Source organism: Schistocerca nitens, chromosome 5 (assembly GCF_023898315.1).
Source record: "Schistocerca nitens isolate TAMUIC-IGC-003100 chromosome 5, iqSchNite1.1, whole genome shotgun sequence".
Lineage (NCBI taxonomy): Eukaryota > Metazoa > Arthropoda > Insecta > Orthoptera > Acrididae > Schistocerca > Schistocerca nitens.
This window is the reverse complement of record NC_064618.1, coordinates 325,665,828-325,686,196: the sequence shown is the minus strand read 5'-3', so window position 1 is coordinate 325,686,196 and position 20,369 is coordinate 325,665,828. Positions and strand designations below refer to the sequence as shown.

At 40.5% G+C, this 20,369-nt stretch overlaps 1 protein-coding gene across 2 annotated transcripts in view; it reads right to left on the bottom strand.

Annotated features, from left to right (window-relative positions):
• The window catches only part of LOC126259470 (ATP-dependent Clp protease proteolytic subunit, mitochondrial), a 48,481-nt gene that overhangs the window by 19,965 nt on the left and 8,147 nt on the right, over window positions 1–20,369 (bottom strand). For both annotated transcript variants that reach the window (XM_049956299.1, XM_049956300.1), the window contains exon 3: window positions 17,286–17,377. In XM_049956299.1, coding sequence (XP_049812256.1) covers window positions 17,286–17,377 — 92 coding nt within the window. The remainder of the gene's footprint in view (window positions 1–17,285; window positions 17,378–20,369) is intronic.

Here is a 20,369-nt window from a genome sequence, read left to right as displayed (position 1 = left end):
AAGCACTGTATTTCACTGATGACCCTTCAGATTTGGACTTGATTGTGTTTTTGACATAACACTGTTTGGTGGTGGTGCGAGGTAATTCAAAACACACACATCACCATAGCTCCAACTAGGCAACAGAAACAAGAATACAAGCAGTACATCATTCCTAAGATCCATATATTCAGGAGACATACAGATTCCTAAATAGCTGTACGTCAGCTGCTCGTCAGACATCCAATAATGTTTTCCAGAGACTCTGGTCAGGATCCAAAAACTGGCTCAATGGATTTGGCTGATTGACTAACTACAAGTGGCGGGATGCCAAGATGTATTTGGCACGTGAGTACTTTTATTTGGACAGCACAGCCCAGCAGTGGTTTGAGAACAATGAAGAGGAGCTCAACAGCTGGAACAAATTCCAGGACAAACTAAAGAGAATGCTTTGTGACAACACCAACTTAGAGGAAGGAAAACCGTAGAACAGAGCCCAACGCCATGGTGAAAAAATACAGTCATACAGGGTGTTTCAAAAATGACCGGTATATTTGAAACGGCAATAAAAACTAAACGAGCAGCGATAGAAATACACCGTTTGTTGCCATATGCTTGGGACAACAGTACATTTTCAGGCAGACAAACTTTCGAAATTACAGTAGTTACAATTTTCAACAACAGATGGCGCTGCGGTCTGGGAAACTCTATAGTACGATATTTTCCACATATCCACCATGCGTAGCAATAATATGGCGTAGTCTCTGAATGAAATTACCCGAAACCTTTGACAACGTGTCTGGCGGAATGGCTTCACATGCAGATGAGATGTACTGCTTCAGCTGTTCAATTGTTTCTGGATTCTGGCGGTACACCTGGTCTTTCAAGTGTCCCCACAGAAAGAAGTCACAGGGGTTCATGTCTGGCGAATAGGGAGGCCAATCCACGCCGCCTCCTGTATGTTTCGGATAGCCCAAAGCAATCACACGATCATCGAAATATTCATTCAGGAAATTAAAGATGTCGGCCGTGCGATGTGGCCGGGCACCATCTTGCATAAACCACGAGGTGTTCGCAGTGTCGTCTAAGGCAGTTTGTACCGCCACAACTTCACGAAGAATGTCCAGATAGCATGATGCAGTAATCGTTTCGGATCTGAAAAATGGGCCAATGATTCCTTTGGAAGAAATGGCGGCCCAGACCAGTACTTTTTGAGGATGCAGGGACGATGGGACTGCAACATGGGGCTTTTCGGTTCCCCATATGCGCCAGTTCTGTTTATTGACGAAGCCGTCTAGGTAAAAATAAGCTTCGTCAGTAAACCAAATGCTGCACAAATGCATATCGCCGTCATCAATCCTGTGCACTATATCGTTAGCGAATGTCTCTCGTGCAGCAATGGTAGCGGCACTGAGGGGTTGCCGCGTTTGAATTTTGTATGGATAGAGGTGTAAACTCTGGCGCATGAGACGATACGTGGACGTTGGCGTCATTTGGACCGCAGCTGCAACATGGCGAACGGAAACCCGAGGCCGCTGTTGGATCACCTGCTGCACTAGCTGCGTGTTGCCCTCTGTGGTTGCCGTACGCGGTCGCCCTACCTTTCCAGCACGTTCATCCGTCACGTTCCCAGTCCGTTGAAATTTTTCAAACAGATCCTTTATTGTATCGCTTTTCGGTCCTTTGGTTACATTAAACCTCCGTTGAAAACTTTGTCTTGTTGCAACAACACTGTGTTCTAGGCGGTGGAATTCCAACACCAGAAAAATCCTCTGTTCTAAGGAATAAACCATGTTGTCTACAGCACACTTGCACGTTGTGAACAGCACACGCTTACAGCAGAAAGACGACGTACAGAATGGCGCACCTACAGACTGCGTTGTCTTCTATATCTTTCACATCACTTGCACCGCCATCTGTTGTTGAAAATTGTAACTACTGTAATTTCGAAAGTTTGTCCGCCTGAAAATGTACTGTTGTCCCAAGCATATTGCAACAAACGGTGTATTTCTATCGCTGCTCGTTTAGTTTTTATTGCCGTTTCAAATATACCGGTCATTTTTGAAACACCCTGTACACACAGAAGGTTTTGGCTCTTGCCACATTGTGAACCCAAATATGACACAAGCTGCCAAAATCTCTCACTTTATGAAAGGAGTAACAGAAGATTTATACCAAGCTCTTCTCGTACAAGATGTCACAATGACAGAAGAATTTATCAAGTGGTACCAGTGAATCAAGGAAATGCAACAGAAAAGAATAAGCTGAACGCTGTGTCACCCGACTGTCGAATGTGGTCCCTACAGCAGTTGTGGATGACCACCATCAGCTCATCTCTCTCGTATGCCCGTCAGTAACTGGAGAGATATAACAGTGTATGGCAGCCTGAAATCTCGGACCAAGTACACAAGAGATACCAGCCATGAATGTTGATCCCACACATCAGGAATTAATAGAGAAAGTTGAAGAAGAGATGTATCGATTCTTGGCACTAATATCCACTACTAGCCAAATGCACAATGATGAATGGACACTGCCAAATTGGACTCATGTCACAACCATGAAACGGCACCCTAGCATCTGACAAATGCAGGTACAACCAATTCCTCCACTAAGCGATATGAAATGGAACACGTACATAAGGAGAGTAGGAGGAAAGGTAAATGATTGACATTGGCTTATTGGAAGAATTTTAGAAAAGTTTGGTCATATTCTGTAAAGGAGGCCACATACAGAACACTAGGGTGACCCATTCTTGAGTACCGCTTGAGTGTTTGGGATTTCCACCATGTCAGACTAAAGTAAAACATTGAAGCAATTCAGAGTTGAGCTGCTACATTTGTTACCAGTAAGTTCGATAAAAATGCAATAGGGTTGATCAACATGCAAGTATTACAGAGATGATTTGTGAACTCAAATGGGAATCCCTTGGAGGGAAGATAACATTCTTTTTGTGACTATCAAGACAATTTAGAGAACCAGCACCTGCAGTTGACTCAAGAAGGATTCTCCTGCTGCCAATGAAAATTTCACATACGGACCACAAAGTCAAGAGAAATCATGGGATTGTTTGGAGGTATATAAATAGCATTTCTCTCTCTCTACTTGTGAATGGAACAGGAAAGGAAGTACCTAGTAATGACACAAGATATCCTCCGTCTAGTATGATATGGTGGCCTGCAGAGTACGTATTTTGAAGTAGATATAAGTGCAATGCTCTGGAGAACAGAGGACAACACATTGGTATGTTTTCACTATGGACACACTGGACACATTGTACGCTTCTGTAGAGAGGCAGAAGACGAGTGTTCGATGAATATTATGCCACAAGACATCAACTACCATAACAGTCCTATTCACCCCAGGCATCTGAAGATGATTATAGTTGACTTGTACGACAGAATCCATTGCCTCATCTACATCTACATGACTACTCTGCAATTCACATTTAAGTGCTTGGCAGAGGGTTCATCGAACCACAATCATACTATCTCCCTACCATTCCACTCCCGAACAGCGCGCGGGAAAAACGAACACCTAAACCTTTCTGTTCGAGCTCTGATTTCTCTTATTTTATTTTCATGACCATTCCTACCTATGTAGGTTGGGCTCAACAAAATATTTTCGCATTCGGAAGAGAAAGTTGGTGACTGAAATTTCGTAAATAGATCTCGCCGCGACGAAAAACGTCTTTGCTGTAATGACTTCCAACCCAATTCGCGTATCATATCTGCCACAGGTATCAGATAGATTATATAATGGTAAGACAGAGATTTAGGAACCAGGTTTTAAATTGTAAGACATTTCCAGGGGCAGATGTGGATTCTCACCACAATCTATTGGTTATGAACTGCAGATTGAAACTGAAGAAACTGCAACAAGGTGGGAATTTAAGGAGATGGGACCTGGATAAACTGAAAGAACCAGAGGTTGTAGAGAGTTTCAGGGAGAGCATAAGGGAACAATTGACAGGAATGGGGGAAAGAAATACAGTAGAAGAAGAATGGGTAGCTCTGAGGAATGAAGTAGTGAAGGCAGCAGAGGATCAAGTAGGTAAAAAGACGAGGGCTAATAGAAAACCTTGGGTAACAGAAGAAATATTGAATTTAATTGATGAAAGGAGAAAATATAAAAATGCAGTAAATGAAGCGGGCAAAAAGGAATACAAACGTCTCAAAAATGAGATCGACAGGAAGTGCAAAATGGCTAAGCAGGGATGGCTAGAGGACAAATGTAAGGATGTAGAGACTTGTCTCACTAGGGGTAAGATACTGCCTACAGGAAAATTAAAGAGACCTTTGGAGAGAAGAGAACCACTTGTATGAATATCAAGAGCTCAGATGGCAACCCAGTTCTAACAAGGGAACCTCCCCATCGCACCCCCCTCAGATTTAGTTATAAGTTGGCACAGTGGATAGGCCTTGAAAAACTGAACACAGATCAATCGGGACAACAGGAAGAAGTTGTGTGGAACTATGAAAAAAATAAGCCAAATATACAAACTGAGTAGTCCATGCGCAAGATAGGCAACATCGCGCCGTGGTCCCGTGGTTAGCGTGAGCAGCTGCGGAACGAAAGGTCCTTGGTTCAAGTCTTCCCTCGCGTGAAAAGTTTCATTTTTTATTTTCAGACAATTATCAAAGTTCAAGTACTCACGCATAATCAAATTCGCTCTCCAAAATTCCAGGACATGTTCAGATTTGCTTGGACATATGCCGGATTTGACAGTCTACACACGGAAAAATTTGATAATGTTAAAAACATATGTTTTGACAGAGCACAGGGAAAACTGTGCGACTGTGAAACTGTTGCATTCATTTGTTGCAGTTTATGCGTCAAACTCTTATGTTTTCATCACTTTTTGGGAGTGATTATGACATCCACAAGAAAACCTAAATCGGGCAAGGTAGAAGAATCTTTTCACCCATTCGCCAAGTGTACAAGTTAGGTCGGTCGACAACATATTCCTGTCATGTGACTCACATGCCGTCACCAGTGTCGTATAGAATATACCAGACGTGTTTTCCTGTGCAGGAATCGGTTGACCTATGACCTTGCGAACAAATGTTTTCGGTTTACATTGGAGAGGCACGTCCTTTCGTCTACTAATCGCACAGTTTTACGGTGCGGTGGCAAAACACAGACACTGAACTTATTACACTGAACAGAGACGTCAATGAACGAACGGACAGATCATAACTTTGCGAAAATTAAGAAAGTAAAAATTTTTGCTCGAGGGAAGACATGAACCATGGACCTCTCGTTCCACAGTTGCTCACGCTAACCACGGCGCAACTGACCCCACCATCCCCTTGATGTTGCTTATCTTCCTCATGGACTACTCAGTTTGTATATTTTGCTTATTTTTTACATAGTTCCACACAACTTCTTCCTGTTTTCTCGATTGATCTGTGTTCAGTTTCTCAAGGCCTATCCAATGTGCCAATTTATAACTAAATCTGAGGGGGGTGCGATGGGGAGGTTCCCTTGTAAGCAAAGAAGGGAAGGCAGAAAGGTGGAAGGAGTATATAGAGGGTTTATACAAGGGCGATGTACTTGAGGACAATATTATGGAAATGGAAGAGGATGTAGATGAAGATGAAACGGGAGATACGATAATGCGTGAAGAGTTTGACAGAGCACTGAAAGACCTGAGTCGAAACAAGGCCCCGGGAGTAGACAACATTCCATTAGAACTACTGATGGCCTTGGGAGAGCCAGTCATGACAAAACTCTACCATCTGGTGAGCAAGATGTATGAGACAAGCGAAATACCCACAGACTTCAGGAAGAATATAATAATTCCAATCACAAAGAAATCAGGTGTTGACAGATGTGAAAATTACCGAACTATCAGTTTAATAAGTCACAGCTGCAAAATACTAACGCGAATTCTTTACAGACGAATGGAAAAACTGGTAGAATCGGACCTCGGGGAAGATCAGTTTGTATTCCGTAGAAATGTTGGAACACGTGAGGCAATTCTAACCTTACGACTTATCTTAGAAGAAAGATTAAGAAAAGGCAAATCTACGTTTCTAGCATTTGTAGACTTTGAGAAAGCTTTTGACAACGTTAACTGGAATACTCTCTTTAAAATTCTGAAGGTGGCAGGGGTAAAATACAGGGAGCGAAAGGCTATTTACAATTTGTACAGAAACCAGATGGCAGTTATAAGAGTCGAGGGGCATGAAAGGGAAGCAGTGGTTGGGAAGGGAGTGAGACAGGGTTGTAGCCTCTCCCCGATGTTATTCAATCTGTATATTGAGCAAGCAGTAAAGGAAACAAAAGAAAAATTCGGAGTAGGTATTAAAATTCATGGAGAAGAAGTAAAAACTTTGAGGTTCGCCGATGACATTGTAATTCTGTCAGAGACAGCAAAGGACTTGGAAGAGCAGTTGAACGGAATGGACAGTGTCTTGAAAGGAGGATATAAGATGAACATCAACAAAACAAAACAACGATAATGGAATGTAGTCGAATTAAGTCGGGTGACGCTGAGGGAATTAGATTAGGAAACGAGACACTTACAGTAGAAAATGAGTTTTGCTATTTGGGGAGCAAAACAACTGATGATTGTTGAAGTAGAGAGGATATAAAATGTAGACTGGCAACGGCAAAGAAAGCGTTTCTGAAGAGAAATTTGTTAAAATCGAATATAGATTTAAGTGTCAGGAAGTCGTTTCTGAAAGTATTTGTATGGAGTGTAGCCATGTATGGAAGTGAAACATGGACGATAACCAGTTTGGACAAGAAGAGAATAGAAGCTTTCGAAATGTGGTGCTACAGAAGAATGCTGAAGATAAGGTGGGTAGATCACGTAACTAATGAGGAGGTATTGAATAGGATTGGGGAGAAGAGAAGTTTGTGGCACAACTTGACTAGAAGAAGGGATCAGTTGGTCGGACGTGTTTTGAGGCATCAAGGGATCACAAATTTAGCATTGGAGGGCAGCGTGGAGGGTAAAAATCGTAGAGGGAGACCAAGAGATCAATACACTAAGCAGATTCAGAAGGATGTAGGTTGTAGTAGGTACTGGGAGATGATGAAGCTTGCACAGGATAGAGTAGCATGGAGAGCTGCATCAAACCAGTCTCAGGACTGAAGACCACAACAACAACAACATCTGCCACACTCTCTCCCCTATTACGTGACAATACAAAACGAGCTGCCATTTTTTGCACCCTTTCGATGTCCTCCATCAATCCCACCTGGTAAGGATCCCACATCACCCTCAGCAATATTCTAACAGAGGACGAACGAGTGTAGTGTAAGCTGTCTCTTTAGTGGACTTGTTGCATCTTCTAAGTGTCCTGCCAATAAAACGCAACCTTTGGCTCGCCTTCCCCACAATATTATCTATGTGGTCTTTCCAACTGAAGTTGATTGTAATTTTTAACACCCAGGTACTTAGTTGAATTGACATCCTTGAGAATTGTACTATTTATCGAGTAATCGAATTCCAATAGATTTCTTTTGGAACTCATGTGAATCACCTCAAATTTTTCATTATTTAGCGTCAACTGCCACCTGCCACACCATACAGCAATCTTTTCTAAATCGCTTTGCAACTGATACTGGTCTTCGGATGACCTTACTAGACGGTAAATTACAGCATCATCTGCGAACAACCTAAGAGAACTGCTCAGATTGTCACCCAGGTCATTTATACAGATCAGTAACAGCAGAGGTCCCAGGACACTTCCCTGGGGAACACCTGATATCACTTCAGTTTTACTCGATGATTTGCCGTCTATTACTACGAACTGCGACCTTCCTAACAGGAAATCACGAATCCAGTCGCACATCTGAGACGATACCCCATAGGCCCGCAGCTTGATTAGAAGTCGCTTGTGAGGAACGGTGTCAAAAGCTTTCCGGAAATCTAGAAATACGGAATCAACTTGAGATCCCCTGTCGATAGCAGCCATTACTTCGTACGAATAGAGCTAACTGCGTTGCACATGAACGATGTTTTCTGAAACCATGCTGATTACGTATCAATAGATCGTTCCCTTCGAGGTGATTCATAATGTTTGAATACAGTATATGTTCCAAAACCCTACTGCAAACGGACGTCAATGATATAGGTCTGTAGTTCGATGGATTACTCCTACTACCCTTCTTAAACACTGGTGCGACCTGCGCAATTTTCCAATCTGTGGGTACAGATCTATCGGTGAGCGAGCGGTTGTGTATGAGTGCTAAGTAGGGAGCTATTGTATCAGCGTACTCTGAAAGGAACCTAATCGGTATACAATCTGGACCTGAAGACTTGCCCGTATCAAGCGATTTGAGTTGCTTCGCAACCCCTAAGGTATCTACTTCTAAGAAACTCATGCTAGCAGCTGTTCGTGTTTTAAATTCTGGAATATTCCATTCGTCTTCCCTGGTGAAGGAATTTCAGAAAACTACATTCAATAACTCCGCTTTAGCGGCACAGTCGTCGGTAACAGTACCATCGGCACTGCGCAGCGAAGGTATTGACTGCGTCTTGCCGCTTGTGTACTTTACATACGACCAGAATTTCTTCGGATTTTCTACCAAATTTCGAGACAATGTTTCGTTGTGGAACCTATTAAAGGCATCTCGCATTAAAGTCCGTGCCAAATTTCGCGCGTCTGTAAATTTTAGCCAATCTTTGGGATTTTGCGTTCTTCTGAACTTCGCATGCTTTTTCCGTTGCCTCTGCAACAGCGTTCGGACCTGTTTTGTGTACCATGGGGAATCAGTTCCATCTCTTACCAATTTATGAGATATGAATCTCTCAATTGCTGTTGCTACTATATCTTTGAATTTGAGCCACATCTAGTCTACATTTGCATAGTCAGTTCGGAAGGAATGGAGATTGTCTCTTAGGAAGGCTTCTAGTGACACTTTATCCGCTTTTTTAAATAAAATTATTTTGCGTTTGTTTCTGGTGGATTTGGAAGAAACGGTATTGAGCCTAGCTACAATGACCTTGTGATCACTAATCCCTGTATCAGTCATGATGCTCTCTATCAGCTCTGGATTGTTTGTGGCTAAGAGGTCCAGTGTGTTTTCGCAACCATTTACAATTCGCGTGGGTTCGTGGACTAACTGCTCGAAATAATTTTTGGAGAAAGCATTTAGGACAATCTCGGAAGATGTTTTCTGCCTACCACCGGTTTTGAACAAGTATTTTTGCCAACATATCGAGGGAAGGTTGAAGTCCCCTCCTTGCATGAGGTCAGTCCTTAACATATGCCACAGCCATTACCCATCACTGTACTCAGGCAACAACCACTCACCTACCTGCCAAATTTTTCAGGAAAACTAAATGAGATAATCACTATGGAAGTGAGACTGCCACAGATTAAACTCCTCCATGGAAGACAGTCATCAAGATGTCAGGAAATCTCACTGATATCAAAGCCCAAATTGTCCGGCCACTAGTCTATTCAGGAGCTTTCTTTTCTGTAATGTTGGATGCTTATCATTTTGAGTTAAGAAGACTATGTTATGATGTGAAAGCAGTTGTGTTGACAGTCAAAAGTTGGAAATACATCCAGATGACTGGGACATCTATTACAATAATAAACATCCATGACTGAACACTGCCCTTTGAATCTGTTGTTTTTAACAGTATGTAGCCATAACGTTGTTCTCAGAAGACACTTCTCACCGGCATCACAAGCATGATCTCCAGACCCCAGACCTACCGCTAAAATGAGAATCCTGAGACACAACTTCACATTGACACTAACAGTTATCGGATAAGTGCGGTTCTAGTGCAAATTCAGGAAGGTGCTAAAATGGTGGGGACTTACACCTTCATAGTTCTCACCAAGCCCAAGATGAACAACTCCACAAGCAAATAGGAATACGTTACAAGTGTATTTACTTGGAAAATCATTCATTGTTGTGACGTATCACCATTCTCTATGCTGGCTGATTAGCCTGAAGGATCCATTGGGCCAACTGGTGAAATAGGCACTGAGGCTTCAGGAGTACAATGTCACGGTGGTATTCATAAATGGATGCAAACACAATTATGCTGACTGCCTTTTAAGCAATCCTTCTGTGGAAGACAGCAGCATAGACAAAATCTCAGTCATCGTTGATTACATCACATTGTTGATGAGCAGAGGGAAATTGTCGATGACCAGAGGGAAGACCTCGCACTGCTGAAAACCGAAGCCTTGAAGGAAGAGTAAACGACCAAAGGAGAATTCCTATTAATAAATGGAGCATTGTATAAGAGGAATTATGATTCAGTGGGGCAGAAATGGTTTTTCGTCATCCTAGCCCATCTACGGCCAGCTATCCTGAAATATTCCGATGATGCTCCATCATCTGTTCACCTGGGATTCGTGATGACTCTAGACAGAATGAGACACCAGGTATCACTGGCAAGGTCTCTGCCAACCCATTACATACTACGTGAGCCACTTTAAGGAATGGAAACAATGGAAGTCCATAACCACAATTACTTCCAGCGCATCAGACATCAATCCTGCCCCAGCACCGCCATTTCACTATATTGGAATTGACCTTGGAGGAAAGCTCGGAAGGTTGGCAAATGGAATTGATGGATAATAGTCAGCATTAACTACCTCAACTGCTAAGCTACAACCAAAGCTGTTCCGATTGCTGAAGTTCTGAAAATTGCAAAATTCCTTAAAGAAGACATCATTCTGAAGCACGGAGCATCCCTTATGATGACGTCAGGAAAATCTTTCCAGTCAAGACTAGTATCAGAGGTAATTTAATTCATAGAATTTAATAAGACATTGGCAGACATGTTGTTAATGAATGTTGATTCTCAACAAAGAGATTGGAATACAATGGTGCCCATTGTGACATTTGCATACAACACTGCGAAGCAAGACACTGCAGGCTTCAGACAGTTCTTTCTGCTCCATGGTCATTAGGCCAAAATGACAATGTCTACACTGTTCTGTTTCAGCTATAATATTCAGGATGAATATGTGAAACAAATCATCACAAGGACTGAAGAAGAAAGGCAACTAGCCTGCTACTGGACCCTGGAGGTCCAAGGGACAGAAAGAGAACCTACAATGCCAAGCACCCATCGATGAGATACAGCCAAGGAGCCTCAGTACGGATTTTTACACCTCTGTGGAAAGTGAGATGTTACTAAAGCACTACTTTATCCTTCAGCACTTATCCAACTTAACATCTGAAGTCAAGGATTCATTAAGACAACAAAAGCGCAGAGACACTGTCCACATCATACGTATGACACCCTACAACTATCAGAGGCACAGATAAATAAATGATGGGAGGTTAAAGACAACTGAAGACCCAACTGATAACCACAAAACTTCAACAGGAGGGGGCTACCTTCGATGCTCATCATAGTGTTTTTGTCCTGTAATTCTGCTCTATTCTCAGTCAAAAGATTAAGACTTTTTTCTGTTTCTGGACATTAATTAGATTTAGTCCTGCAGCATCCTTATTCTGAGCATTAAGCCTTTTGATAATTTCCCAAGCTTTATTCATTCTTGTATTCTCAATACAACTATTTACTTCCATATGAATATCTTTCCTGGCATTTATTATTTGCCTTTTTCACCTCATTGTTGACTTTTCTTCTTCTTTCTTCATATTTTTCTCTGTCTTGAGTTTAGTCTCTTTTCGTTTGATAGCTGCTTCTATTCAACCTAGCCCTTCAGCCATTTGTTCCACTCGGGACTTTCTTTTCTAGTATGTTTGTTTATTTTTCCTACTAAAACCTCTGTAGCTGATTCAGGAATACAGGTTTTCATCTTGTGGTATGCATCTTCCACTGAGCCACTCAGTTCATTTGCCAATTTGGATGCCATGTGAATGATACAAAGAAATTTGGTGGAATTACTCTGAAGATTTTTTATGTAGTATTTAACCATCTGAGTTTCCTGAATAGGTTCTATTATGGTCAGAGCCAGTTAGTTAATTAACTGCATGTTTCATAGATCACAATTTTGGAACGAGTATGTTCCATAATTATAATATACTATGTCAGCAAAACACATGACAACATTATGACCATTTACGCGATTTCTTACAGTACCCCCCTCCACCCCCAAATGCCCTATACATGCAGTGATTTACACTTCATTATTATATTAACACCCCCCCCTCTCACTCTCTCTCTCTCTCTCTCTCTCTCTCTCTCTCTCTCTCTCTCTCTGTGTGTGTGTGTGTGTGTGTGTGTGTGTGTGTGTGTGTGTGTCATAACCAGACTACTTCACATTCAGAAATTCAGCTATGGAGTAATAGTAGTTGTCAAGCAGATACACAAAACACCTTTTAATTCTAACATCCAAGATTCTTAGCCATCAGATGTTAGACTGTTATACAGTCTTAAACTGACTATGCCACAACTAGATTGGATACTGACCCACGTATAAAGTTAAACTATTATTACAACTAATCAAAAGTAGCTTTTCTACGGTTAATTGAATTATAAATATTTGTTGACTGTATTTTACGGAAGATTATACATACTATTTAGCAGAAATAATGCACATTAATGTTGCAATATATCATGCTACTAATGTAAAAATCATGGTAATATATTTTGAGTGAAATAATTAACACCAAGCAATTTTTATAATATAAATAAAAACAGTAGTGTCTGTGGGTCCAATGGACACAGCATTCAAATTGCAGGCTCACGGTGTCATTTGCATAATGTGCTAACTCATGTAGAGATGAGCTGATGCTCATAAAATGTGTTGTGGTTTCTGGAAAGCAGTTCATCTGCACACTAGTTGCATCTTTTTACACATAGTGATTAGATCTTTTAAGATGACACATACAAAAATTGTGGTTTTTGTTCAAAGAACACGCTATGAACTTTCATCATCTTTGTAGTTGAATTATTATGTAGATCAGAATAGTATAAAAGTTACTATAAATGATCATTCATTTTCAGAATTATGTATTTCCCAAAGTGTTACATGTACAAATGTAACTAATGTAAGAATAAAACCATAAACTCAGAAAATTTGCATTTTGCACTCTATAAATATTCTATGAGTGCCCGTTTGGTCACATAACATTCTCCAAGCCAAACAGTAGTCAAGTTTGTTCTGTACTTTATATTGTTGTTGTGGTCTTCAGTCCTGAGACTGGTTTGATGCAGCTCTCCATGCTACTCTATCCTGTGCAAGCTTCTTCATCTCCCAGTACCTACTGCAACCTACATCCTTCTGAATCTGCTTAGTGTATTCACCTCTTGGTCTCCCTCTACGATTTTTACCCTCCACGCTGCCCTCCAATACTAAATTGGTGATCCCTTGATGCCTCAGAACATGTCCTACCAACCGATCCCTTCTTCTAGTCAAGTTGTGCCACAAACTTCTCTTCTCCCCAATCCTATTCAATACCTCCTCATTAGTTACGTGATCTACCCACCTTATCTTCAGCATTCTTCTGTAGCACCACATTCCAAAAGCTTCTATTCTCTTCTTGTCCACACTATTTATCGTCCATGTTTCACTTCCATACATGGCTACACTCCATACAAATACTTTCAGAAATGACTTCCCGACACTTAAATCTATACTCGATGTTAACAATTTTCTCTTCTTGAGAAACTCTTTCCTAGCCATTGCCAGTCTACATTTTATATCCTCTCTACTTCGACCGTCATCAGTTATTTTGCTCCCCAAATAGCAAAACTCCTTTACTACTTTAAGTGTCACATTTCCTAATCTAATTCCCTCAGCATCACCTGACCTAATTCGACTACATTCCATTATCCTCGTTTTGCTTTTGTTGATGTTCATCTTATATCCTCCTTTCAAGACACTATCCATTCCGTTCAACTGCTCTTCCAAGTCCTTTGCTGTCTCTGACAGAATTACGATGTCATCGGCGAACCTCAAAGTTTTTATTTCTTCTCCATGGATTTTAACACCTGCTCCGAATTTTTCTTTTGTTTCCTTCACTGCTTGCTCAATATACAGATTGAATAACATCGGGGAGAGATTACAACCCTGTCTCACTCCCTTCCCAACCACTGCTTCCCTTTCATGCCCCTCGACTCTTAAAACTGCCATCTGGTTTCTGTACAAATTGTAAATAGCCTTTCGCTCCCTGTATTTTACCCCTGCAACCTTCAGAATTTGAAAGAGAGTATTCCAGTCAACACTGTCAAGAGCTTTCTCTAAGTCTACAAATGCCTTTCCTTAATCTTTCTTCTAAGATAAGTCGTAGGGTCAGTATTGCCTCACGTGTTCCAATATTTTTACGTAATCCAAACTGATCTTCCCCAAGGTCAGCTTCTACCAGTTTTTCCATTCGTCTGTAAAGAATTCGCATTAGTGTTGTGCAGCCGTGACTTATTAGACTGATATTTTGGTAATTTTCACACCTGTCAACACCCGCTTTCTTTGGGATTTGAATTATTATACCCTTCTTGAAGTCTGAGGGTATTTCGCCTGTCTCATACATCTTGCTCACCATATGGTAGAGTTTTGTCAGGACTTGCTCTTCCAAGGCTGTCAGTAGTTCTAATGGAATGTTGTCTATTCCGGGGGCCTTGTTTCGACTCAGGTCTTTCAGTGTTCTGTCAAACTCTTCATGCAGTATCGTATCTCCCATTACATCATCATCTACATCCTCTTCCATTTCCATAATATTGTCCTCAAGTGCATCGCCCTTGTATAGACCCTCTACATACTCCTTCCACCTTTCTGCTTTCCCTTCTTTGCTTAGAACTGGGTTTCCATCTGAGCTCTTGATGTTCATACAAGTGGTTCTCTTATCTCCAAAGGTCTCTTTAATATTCCTGTAGGCAGTATCTATCTTACCCCTAGTGAGGTAAGCCTCTACATCCTTACATTTGTCCTCTAGCCATTCCTGCTTAGCCATTTTGCACTTCCTGTCGATCTCAAAAATGAGACGTTTGTATTCCTTTTTGACTGTTTCACTTGCTGCATTTTTGTATTTTCTCCTTTCATCAATTAAATTCACTATTCTTCTGTTACCCAAGGATTTCTACTAGCCCTCATCTTTTTACCTACTTGATCCTCTGCTGCCTTCACTACTTCATCCCGCAAAGCTACCCATTCTTCTTCTACTGTATTTCTTTCCCCCATTCCTGTCAATCGTTCCCTTATGCTCTCCCTGAAACACTGTACAACCTCTGGTTTAGGCAGTTTATCCGTACAACCTCTGGTTTAGGCAGTTTATCCAGGCCCCATCTCCTTAAATTCCCACCTTTTTGCAGTTTCTTCAGTTTTAATCTACAGTTCATAACCAATAGATTGTGGTCAGAGTCCACATCTGCCCCTGGAAATGTCTTACAATTTAAAACCTGGTTCCTAAATCTCTGTCTTACCATTATATAATCTATCTGAAACCTGTCAGTATCTCCAGGCTTCTTCCATGTATACAGCCTTCTTTTATGATTCTTGAACCAAGTGTTACCTATGATTAAGTTATGCTCTGTGCAAAATTCTACCAGGCGGCTTCCTCTTTCATTTCTTTGCCCCAATCCATATTCACCTACTACGTTTCCTTCTCTCCCTTTTCCTACTACCGAATTCCAGTCACCCATGACTATTAAATTTTCGTCACCCTTCACTATCTGAATAATTTCTTTTATTTCATCATACATTTCTTCAATTTCTTCGTCATCTGCAGAGCTAGTTGGCATATAAACTTGTACTACTGTAGTAGGTGTGGGCTTCGTATCTATCTTGGCCACAATAATGTGTTCACTATGCTGTTTGTAGTAGCTTACCCGCATTCCTATTTTCCTATTCATTATTAAACCTACTCCTGCATTACCCCTATTTGATTTTGTGTTTATAACCCTGTAGTCACCTGACCAGAAGTCTTGTTCCTCCCGCCACCGAACTTCACAAATTCCCACTATATCTAACTTGAACCTATCCATTTCCCTTTTTAAATTTTCTAACCTACCTGCCCGATTAATGGATCTGACATCCCACGCTCCGATCCATAGAACACCAGTTTTATTTCTCCAGATAACGATGTCCTCTTGAGTAGTCCCCGCCCGGAGATCCGAATGGGGGACTATTTTACCTCCAGAATATTTTACGCAAGAGGACGCCATACGTTAAAGCTGCATACCCTTGGGAAAAATTATGGCTGTAGTTTCCCCTTGCTTTCAGCCATTCACAGTACCAGCACAGCAAGGCCGTTTTGGTTAGTGTTACAAGGCCAGATCAGTCAATCATCCAGACTGTTGCCCCTGAAACTACTGAAAAGGCTGCTGCCCCTCTTCAGGAACCACATGTTTGTCTGGCTCTCAACAGATACCCCTCCGTTGTGGTTGCACCTACAGTACGGCCATCTGTATCGCTGAGGCACGCAAGCCTCCCCACCAACGGCAAGGTCCATGGTTCATGGGGGGAGGGTACCTTATATAGCAACATAATATCAATGGTCATCTCAGCAGCACTGATGCATTCTCTGAGCAGTTCCAGCACTCTTCACAGTGGGGGTACATAACCAAGGTCCTTAATGTATTCCCAAAGGAAAATTACAATTTGTTAGGTCATGTGACCTGGGAGGCCAAGGGTATGGAGCTATATCATCATCATCATCATCATCATCATCATCATCATCATCACTATGCCCAATCCAGCAATGCAGAAGTTTGTCATTTAGGTAGCAGTGAACATCAATGCTAAAATGAGAGGTGCCCCATCTTGTTGGAAAATGAAATCCTCAGAATCAACTGTAACTGCAACAAACTGACGTAAGAGGTAGCCACCACAGTCTTCTCACAGAAGAAAAATGGCCTGTGCAACTTTGTCTGTGACACTGCACATAAAATGTTAAGCTCTTGCAAATCTCATTCATGCATCACAATTTCATGAGGATTTGCAGTGCCCTTTTTTTTTTCAAGATTAATGATATCTTTAATTTTTCTCCATTACATGTGTATTTTTTTAAAAAAAGAGGGGGGGGGGAAAGAAAGAAAAAAAATGGTGAACACTGAACTCTGACTAATACACTATTATGGTTAGATTCCGTAACACATCTATTATGATTTTGTTTCATGTTGGGTGGCAACCCTCTTCATCATGATTATAATTTTTATGAAATTCTCAAATGTAATTAATTAAAAATGTTCACATTCACATGGAACAAACATGACTTTCCAAAATGCAATGGATTATAAGTTATCAGAAACTAAATAATTAGTTGCATATAGCCACAGATAAAGCACAGCATTTGAATTTAAGCCACAGATAAATCACAGCATTTGAATTTAAGCCACAGATAAATCACAGCATTTGAATTTAACTATTTGTACAAATAAAATGGGTCAATCAGAAATATTTTCAAATGCTCACCTATTGATATACATGTGAATTGGCTTTTTACTGCTTTCAGATTGTAAGAAAAGCAACTGTGCAACAACGAGTGAAGAAAGGTCATCCGTTACCTGCAGAAAAAAGATATTTAGTTACTTAGTTCCACGTTGCATAAATTGGTTGCATGATACAACTAATGGAATAAAGATATATTTAAATATAACAATGACAATAAACAACTGTGGCTTTAACTATGTATTTATTTGTTTTCAGTAAAAATTGTGCTACAGACTAGGAGATGACTAAAAGAAACAATGTGACTTTAGAATTAAAATTTGCTATGGTACCTACATAAAAAAACGTTATTGCACAAATAAATAAATATTTTAATAGACACATGTCGCCACCTTCAAAACACCTCAATGACTTAGAGATAAGTAATGAGATTATTCTGATAATGTTGTGGCTGTGAATATCATTCTTTCAAACTGTGATGGGTTATTTATGAATTATTCTTGCTGATGGGCCTGCATCATTTTAGTTCATTACGCTGTTCATTATATGTGTTAGAATGCTAGTGCTTGAAACATGTGGCATGCTTTCAAATTACAATGGAAACGTACACCATGCACCACCATCAAAATTGACCAAAAATAAAATTTTCAATGAAGAGAGAGCTGCTACAGGAAAATGACTATATTTAAGGATTTTATCATGGCTATAGATCTGTACTTTATGCTTCACTTTAAATGACAATATTGCTAACGTTGATTTTTCCAACCCCTTAATTCTGTTACAAATCTTCCATTTTTAGTGGTGTGTGTGCTGTTGGTGAAACTTCCTATCAGATTATAATGATTACAGATCTGTGCCACACTGAAGGTCTAATGTGAACCCATTCCTTTCACGATATGAGCTGAAAACTTAAAATGTGGAGGGTGGTACAATCAGAATTGGAGCTGTGAGATATGACTTGATAGTCCATGCCAGTAACACCATTGTCCAAGAAAGGCAAGGATCTGTGTTAAATTCAGAGATCGGCACAACAGTTTTAATCCGTTACAAAATTTCACAATAGTGCACACTCTGGAGGAGAGTGAATGTTTCATAATGGAAACAACTTATAGGCTCCAGCTACATCACTTCATGACAATGAGGGTATGCCTTTTTGGTTTAGTGGGTAAATGCCATACTGCAAATTCAAAGGCTTGAGATTCAGTTCACTTGTGATTTCTTTCACCTCTGGCAACAATGTGTTACTGTGAAAAATACAAAGTTAAACCAGCGTTCGAAGGCCACTTTGAACTGTAGACACCTTTACAACTAACTGGGTAATTTATCTGAAAGGTTGGAGAGTGGTAAATGCATACTGACCCCAATAGGATCATGCCTAGTCCAAACCAACAGCTTCACTTTTTACTGTTTCTTCCACAGAGCAACAGTCCAGCTTCAATTGCAGAAGAACTAATGTCAACTACAGAAATTAAGAAATCTACTGCCAGAATTGAAGTTGTAAAGGCAAGCTGTGAGTCAAACTACAGCACTGCAGCCTGTGAGAACAATTGCTGTAGAAGACTATGGCTCAATGGCCATTATCTGTTGTGAAACTCCCTTAGTGTTCTTATTACAAAACCTAACAATACTTTTCTGGAAAATATTTGGTTACTTGTAGTCTGTTCTGTTCCAGTTTCTTCCAAGACTTTTCCTCTTAACTACAGTAAACACAGCTATGTTGCTTGTGTGATTGTGCAGTTCACCAGCCTACTAAACTGCTTCCTGTGAGAATCTGAACTGGTCTGCACATCACCCTCCTCTTAAAGTTAGCATTCAAACACCCCCTCCCCCCCCCCCCCCCCAAACAGCAGAAGCAAGCATAGCCCATAACTAATGGTAAGGGACAGTTGTGGAGAAACAGAATTGTTTCATGTAAAATGTGGCGCAAGTGATGTGCTTTATTCATATTAATTGATAGTTCCTTGATAAACTGAGACATGGCTGCTCTAGCCATAATTTCAGATTCTCACTAATGACTAGTTTGTCAGAATGTGTTCATGTATATAGTGGTAAGTGAAAAAAACCATGGCTGCCAGTAGTCATAACATGTGCAGTGTTAATGCCAAGAAATGCTTTTCAAAGATGATTTGTACAAATTAGGTTGATGTGGCTGACTACAATTCAAATAAAGATCCTGAATATGTTCCTTGACATGAATGTGCTTCAAAGTTGTTGCTGAACAGGTAAATGCGAGTAATCATTTAAGTAAGTAAACAATGTTAAGTTGTATCCCTTACCACCGTTTTATATGACAGTGTGATGGCAGAAATGTTAAGTACACTCCTTAACATTGTTTATATGCTGTAGTAAGGTGACAAATTTAATTTTATACTGTGCCGAGTCATATATTAATTTCTGAGGTTGTTATATTTTATTACTGTAAAAACTGGTAATGCAAATCTTAGTATCATAAACTGAAACAATTAAGACCTTTTAAATTTGTATTTTTGGGAGGTTTCACAGTGATGTTTCATTAACTTACCCACCAAGTAGACACTGGTAAGTCAATGCTAATCTATGCTATGTGCACTCACTTTTCAAGTAAGCAACATACACAATGTTAAGTATCCATTCATGCATTTTTAAGAACAACATTTTGGATAGAATTTACTATTTTAAAAATATGTTGCTACCCTAGAAATAAACACACACACACACACACACACACAAGCATAAACAAACAAACAGCAACTGGACTAGGGAATTATCGTCCCATGTGTAGGCTGTCATAAACACCACAACAAAGACTCTGCATTCTTACACAACACTGATGTCTATGTTTCGAGTGGTGCAGTGATTGGGCAGCATGGACTGCTGCTGATGAATCGAATCACATTGTGTTCAGCAATGAATCGCAGTTTTGCACTACCCACGACCATGGTAGTGATCTGGAGAGAAGGCTCATTCTTCCAATGTTTTGGAGAGCTGTACCTGTGTTACTCCCGGTATTACATTGTGGGGCGGCATCAGGTGTAACTTCTTGTCACAGCTGGTAGTAATTGAGGGAACTCTAATGGCACAATGGTACATCACAGATATTCTGTGTTCTCAGGTGTCACCTCTCATGCG